Source organism: Notolepis coatsorum (genome assembly GCF_963971535.1).
Source record: "Notolepis coatsorum genome assembly, chromosome: 18".
Classification (NCBI taxonomy): Eukaryota; Metazoa; Chordata; class Actinopteri; order Aulopiformes; family Paralepididae; genus Notolepis; species Notolepis coatsorum.
Genome location: NC_140182.1, coordinates 89,618,142 through 89,625,258, shown reverse-complemented (window position 1 = coordinate 89,625,258; position 7,117 = coordinate 89,618,142). Strand labels below are relative to the sequence as shown.

General features: G+C 42.2%; 1 protein-coding gene across 1 annotated transcript in view; it reads left to right on the top strand.

Annotated features, from left to right (window-relative positions):
- The window catches only part of dbx2 (developing brain homeobox 2), a gene marked incomplete at both ends in the record, with an annotated part of 6,996 nt that extends 573 nt beyond the window's left edge, over positions 1-6,423 (top strand). The window contains 3 exons of the mRNA XM_084335272.1: positions 533-616; positions 2,521-2,705; positions 6,163-6,423. Of these exons, the coding sequence (XP_084191398.1) occupies positions 533-616; positions 2,521-2,705; positions 6,163-6,423 (530 nt within the window). The remainder of the gene's footprint in view (positions 1-532; positions 617-2,520; positions 2,706-6,162) is intronic.
- Positions 6,424-7,117: the final 694 nt, after the last annotated feature.

Below are 7,117 nucleotides of genomic sequence, written 5' to 3'. Positions count from 1 at the left end.
GGGTTTGTGATATTTACATATCTAGCTGATGCACCATCATAAAGAAGCCGGTGGGAGTTCTGCTGGCTCACCAAGCTAAAGATCATATACCGTATAATCACAACATCTTGGGCTCGGATCCGGTCCATGACCTTTGTTGCACGTCACCCCCCACCCCCATGTTTCCTGTCACTCTAGACTATCTAATCATGCAGGAATGTAAAACAAAAAATAATGCCATTACATTTGATCCAGATACATGAATAGTTCCACTGCAAACTGTATTTCTGACTGCGAGACGGGGCAGTGTTCAAAGTGCTATATGTCTGCAGAATTCTGGTCTGACGTTTCTCCATGTGCTTATCACACCTGGCTACGGTGTTACTATTTCTCTCTCTCTCTCTCTCTCTCTCTCTCTCTCTCTCTCTCTCTCTCTCTCTCTCTCTCTCTCTCTCTCTCTCTCTCTCTCTCTTTCTCTCTCTCTCTCTCTCTCTCTCTCTCTCTCTCTCTCTCTCTCTCTCTCTCTCTCTCTCTCCCTTTTCCCTTTCTTCAGGTTTGCTGAGCAGTGTTTTCCTGCGGGGCCCTCAGTATCTACTGGCATGCTGTGGTGGGTCCAGCCCTCCGCCTGTCTTCCACAGTGAGTGTTTTATGCCTAATCAGCGATGCCTCAGCTCCTCTCTAAGCATTAACGGTGGGGTCTCCCATGCTCTCTCCGCAGCTAATTACCGATGCTATGCCAAAGAGCTAATTCTCCACTCAACTCTGCACGGCACTATTCATGACCATTCACGGCTGTTTAGGCCGTGGGGGAGGAGGGGTGGGCCTCTGGCATGTATATGTGGCCCCCCCGAGGGCCCCCCTTTTCGCGCTCGCAGATACAAACTTTCACCGGCTCAGATATGCAGAGCGAAATAAACGTCTTGTCTTTCTGTCCGATTAAGATTGTAATTAACTAAATGGATTCTTGGCGCTGACAGGGCGGTTTGCTTCAATGCTCAGCATCCGTCAGCACATCCAAAAGTTTGACTGTGTCTCGAATGTTTTAACTAAGTTTGGATTCCAGGTTTCTTGAAATCGTAAAAATTAATATACAGTATATAAAGAAATATCATCAGGGATCTAGTTAAGTCTGCCGGTTAAGACTATGAGGTGTTTAGTTGTTGCATCTCCTGAGGTCTGTCAAGTGAGGCAGCCAGTAGCATGGCTCAGAAAAGCCCTCATCCCCCGCTCCAGGTCCCTTGGGTCCTCTTAGTGGGTTGACACTTTCCCACAGTGCCCAGCAACACAACAATGCCAGGCCCGGGCCGTGACCAATCGCCACTTTCACTCCACCATCCACACGCGACCTCACAGCAATTTTTCACCGCAGCAATGAACTCCGTCGAGCACAATAACCCCCCCCCCACACACCCATTCCTCCGTAGAGGTGGGCTGGACCAGGAACAACCCCCCCCCCCCCCCCCGGCCATTGTGTGACTAAAGAGCCCAGCTCACCGACCAAACCCCACCCCCTCCTTTATCCCGTCCTTCACTCTCATTCCTGCCCATCTCGACTGGGACATAAAGCATTCAATGAATGTGACTTTTATAGACTTATTCGAGCTCATCTTCACATACGGACTCGCTTCATACCTGTGAGTGAAAAGATTTAGCGGTCGGAGTGCTGAGCCAGCGCGTAGTGGCCTCTTCAATGAGCGGCTCCATTGTTGGGGTCCCTCAGGGTTCAACAGTTGGGCCCACTAAGGGCAGACACACACGTAGCATGGGAGTGACCTGTTAATCGTCCGTTTAAGTGGAAGCCATTGAGTCCCAATAGCAGGGTGAGGAGCGTGTCCGAACCTGTTATGCGCTCCCTAGAGGTGGTCTGTGTGCAGATTTGTCGTACAGATTAAAAAGGCAATGCTGAATAGATCGGATAAATTGTCCCACTTGACTTTTGTTGTGCATGCACCTGTGAGTGAGGCAGCGTGGGATTGCTCCTCAAGAGTTCACCAAATCCCATTTTCCTTAGTAGAAACGACTCTCTATTCCCTCTTTAGTCACCCCCAGTTTGTTAAATTGGACTGACAGAGGGGAGAGGAAAGAAATAGAACTGGAAAGTGAATGATAAAGTGAAAGTGGCATAAAACAAGCCTTATCTAGGAATAGAAATGTAAAGGATTTGGTATGGTAGGAAAAGTGTGTGCTTTTATTGAGGACACTTGTTTTGTACTTCCAGCTGAACACGATAAGCCCTTATGCTTTTCTCCATCCTGCTCCGCTCCCCTTTGTACTCTGCTGCTCACTAAACCTTTCTTCCACTCATTTCCATATATTTATTTCCTTTCCATGTTCCTGATTATTTCAATGTGTAGCTGCACATGGACCAGGCAGCAACACTCCGTCTCATTGACAAAATAAAACACTTGGCTTAATAGCCAACAGTTTATATTAGTGATAGTACAGACATTTGCCCTTTTATTTTCCATCAGGGGACAAAATTATTGTGACTTAAATGTTTTTTTTTCTTCTTCTTTTTTTTTTTTACCTTTTTTCATCCAGAGGGAGCCAATATTCCAATGTGGTCCCATGAAACCAGCCCTAAATCGCGCAGGGGGATCCTGAGGAGGGCTGTGTTCTCGGAGGAGCAGCGGAAGGAACTGGAAAAAACATTCCGCAGGCAGAAGTACATCAGCAAGACAGACAGGAACAAACTTGCAGCTGACCTCAGTCTTAAAGAGTCACAGGTAATCTAAAAGAATGTTTGTCAAACTCATGTCCATCGGGTCCGGTGCAGATCCCTGGAATGACATTGCTTAGCTCTCCATTACGTTGGTTAGTTGACATAGAAGTACGTTTCTATAGACCTCTCACAGGTGACATATTTTCCAACTGCTCCAGAGTCTCCAATCTTGGACTATTAATAGATTGCCCCTAGCTTCATCTGTGGCTCATGCAGCTGTGGTCCTGTGAACAAAGCCTTCTAATATACATTTTAAGCAAAAAAAATTAAGAAAAAGGAAAGATCTTTGCAGATCAGGTCACCCAACGTCACCATTCTCTGCAACACCCGGTCATAGTGTTAGCAATTTGGCTTTTAAAAATTGGAACGTTAACAAAACATTAAATCCTTTGGTGAAATGCAACTTTCCCATTAACCCCACAGGACAAAATGACTGGCAAACAGGGAATAAAATCTGTGTTATCAGTGATATTGTCATTGTATCATTACTTGCTAGTCCTTGAGACACTCATTTATATGTAATGAATCTCCGATCGTAGAACTGGTCCCAGATTGCATGTAAACATTATTTCTGTAAGGCCCAAATTAAATGGACATTATCAACTTCAGAGGCCAGGATGTGGGACCTATATAAACACATTTACCATCCAATAGCATTGTGAGGCTGAACAACAGGACCCATTGACTATGTAAATGTGTTAATAAAAAAAAAAAAAAATGTAAAGACTTTTTTTTAAATATCCAAAAGCTAAAAGTGATGTTGTAATTTTGCAACCGAGGGTCTTACAGGGTTAGCTAATGACAGAATGTTCCTTGCTCGCACTGTGGGCAGATGGCTAATGGCAGACATTCATAAAGTAAAATAGTGCAATAGTGCAGTGCAATAAAATTGTAGAATAGAATAGATAAAAAAATATATATATATTTTTGACAGTGCAATAAAATAGTTCTGGATTACTGTTCAACAGTTCAAAGTCGTACAATGGTTAAACTGTTCTGAATTACTGTTTCAACAGTTCAAAGCCGTCCCAAACCTTTGTTCGGTATCCATAGTTCAAAACATGACAGTCTTCTCTTCTGCCTGACACCACAATGCACATTTTAAGGCAAGCCATATCAGACAGTATTAAAGCTGACAGTCTCCCCTGCTCATGACAGTCTCCTGTTGCCTGACACCACAAATGCACATTTTAAGGCAAGCCGTATCAGACAGTAGTCTCCTGCTCATGACAGTCTCTTCTGCTCGATACACACACAGTTCAATACCCGACAGTTTTGAACCTGTAATAAACAATAGACAGAAAACTGTAGCCCAGGGCAATAAAAACCTGACAGTTTTGAACCTGTAATAAAAAGCACTAGACAGAGTAAAATAATACAGTGCAATAATAGAATAGTAGAATAGAATAGATAGTAAAATTATGCAATAGAATGGACAGAGTAAAATAGTGCTACAGTACAGAGTGTATTAGAAGGCTATGGTGAAGAGGTACGTTTTTAGCTTATTTTTGAAAATATTAAGAGATATAGCTGATGTCCATAGGTATTGTGTTCCATAACTTTGGTGCATAGTTTGCAAAGGCTGCATCCCCGATTTTCCTTAGACTGTGGCTTGGAACCTTCAATAGACCAGTAGTAGATGATCGCAATGTTCTAGGAGGCACATAGTTGACTAGAGAATTTGCAATGTAGCTTGGTCCTGTTCCATTTAGTGCTTTGTATATAAGGAGGAGGACCTTGAAATCAATTCCATGTTACCGGAAGCCAGTGTAGGTTAGCTGCCGAGTTTTGAATGAGTTGGAGTCGTTCTGTGTTTTTTTTGGGAGGCCAGTGAGGAGTGCATTACAGTAGTCAAGTCGGCTTGAGATAAAGGCATGGATCAGTTTTTCAGCGTCTTTTTGATTTATAAACGGCCGTACCTTAGCTATGTTTTTAAGGTGGAAAAATTATGTTTTTGTCACCTTGTTGATGTGTGATTTAAAGCTTAGGTCTGAGTCTATTATAACACCAAGACTTGTAACTTCGGGTTTGATCCAAGGAGTAAGTTGCCCCATATTGCTCTGTAACATTTATCTTTTTGTTATAGGACCGACTAGTAGAATTTCAGTTTTGCCCTCATTTAATTTTAGGAAGTTGTTTGTCATCCATTTGTTTATTGCTAAGAGACAGGCGGACATGGAGTTTATAGCTGTGTGATCATTTGGTTCAGCGGAGATGTACAATTGTGTGTCATCTGCATAACTATGGAAACATACATTGTGCTTTCTAATGATGTCTCCGAGTGGCAGCATGTATAGTGAGAATAATAATGGACCAAGGCAGCTCCCCTGTGGAACTCCGAAGTAGGTGTCATGTTTCTCAGAAGAATGATCTCCAAGCCTGACGTAATATTTTCTCCCTTATGTTCTGAACCAGTTTAATACATAGTCAGAAAGACCAACTAACTTTTCTAGACGATTTATTAGGATATCATGGTCGATCGTGTCAAACGCTGCACTTAGATCTAATAGGAGAATTGATACTTTGTTTGCATCAGAGTTTATTCTGAGGTCACTATTATTTTTGTAAGAGCAGTTTCAGTGCTATGGTGCGTTCTGAAGCCTGATTGAAATTCCTCCATGATGTTGTTTTCTTTGAGAAAGGAGTTTATTTGTATTGAGACAATTTTTTCAAGTATCTTGCTGATGTTGGTTGGATATTGGCCTATAGTTGGTTAGTACATTAGTGTCTAGTTTGGGTTTCTTTAGTAAGGGTCTTACGACAGCTGTTTTGAATGCGTCTGGGAAAAGACCTGTCAGAAGCGATGTATTTATAATATTTAGGACATGACTTACAATACTCTCGAATATTTGCTTAAAAAATGCTGTGGGTATAGGGTCAATACAGGAAGTGGAGGAGTTACATTCCATGACAGTTTTGTAAAGCTCAGTTGATGTAATGCAAGCTAATTTTCCTATGGTTACGTTTTCGCAGGGTTTGATGATGGTGTCCATGTTTGTATCAGGACTAATGCTGGCTCTAATTGAAGTTATTTTGTTATTGAAGAAAAATTCTAGTTCTTCACATTTTGATGCAGATGACTGTGCCTTGGCTAACCGGTCATGTCCGCTTCCATTCATTGTGCTTAGCTAGGCTAACAAGAGAGAGACAAGAAGATATATACCAGCTTAGCACAATGAATGAAAGCGGACATGGCCGGTTAGCCTTCGGGAGAGGTGTTAGTTGGACAATGCCTAGGCTAACCGGTCATGTCCGCTTCCATTCATTGTGCTAAGCTAGGCTAACATGCAGCCAGATAGCTTTCTACTGAACGCACAGAGAGGAAACTGGTATCTATCTTCTTGTCTCGCTCTGGAGAAGACGATAAGCTAATTTCCCCAAATGTTGCCGTGTTCCTTTAAACAATGAATTGACAGACATCACCAATCTGAACCTCTCTACCCGCTACTGTCCCGCTGCAGGTGAAGATCTGGTTCCAGAACCGCAGGATGAAGTGGAGGAACAGTAAGGAGAAGGAGGTCCACAACACGCTCTCCCCGATGGACGAGCTCATGGCCCGCGGCCTGTCACAGGAAGAGGAGGCACCACCACATGTTACCAACACACCGCCAGAGAGGTCACCGGCACCGCAGGAAAGTGTCAGGGACTCGGGAGGAGGGATAATGAAGGGAAAGGCGTGGAAGGAACCACTGACTTTCTTACATCCACAAAGTCCTCACTGACTTTCCCACTCTGTGAGGGACCAAAGACTGAGAGATGGTCGAGAATGGGTGGAAGGCATATCCGAAGACTAACATTTATAACGATAATTGTTTAGTTTTTTCCCCATTGTGTCGTTGCATTATGTATCTTGACATGTAATTAGGTTCAACAGCCCAGTCAATCATCTTGTTTTGGTTCACTTATTTCTATAAGCGATTTAATGGTATATTACACTGACAAGAAGTCGCAATATTTCAGCTTCTCCTGTGTGTAATTGGAATCAGTGGCAGCAAAATCGTCACTTTGTTTTGCTAATGAATAATGCTATATCAGTACATAACATTTCTAATCTTTTGTATTTAGGTGAATCACAACAAATGCGTTGTAAGGTAAAATCTCACTTAGCTTGTATTTTGTAAATACTTTTTTTTTTTACATAAACTGTGATATCATCTGTAAATAAAATGCTTCAATAATGCTGGTGTTCCACATTGCTTATTTTGAATGTTTTAGAGCAGCAACATTGATTGGTAACTACCACTTTTATGAATGTAATTGAGATTGTGCTCCTTTTAAAAAGAACCTCAACAAAGTAATTGTTAATTAAGGTTTATTTCTTCATTATTGTTTTTTTATTTGCACAATTATTAAAAGCTACAAAGGGTCATTCATTTCTTGACATCACAAGTGACACATGCAACCAATGTACAATAA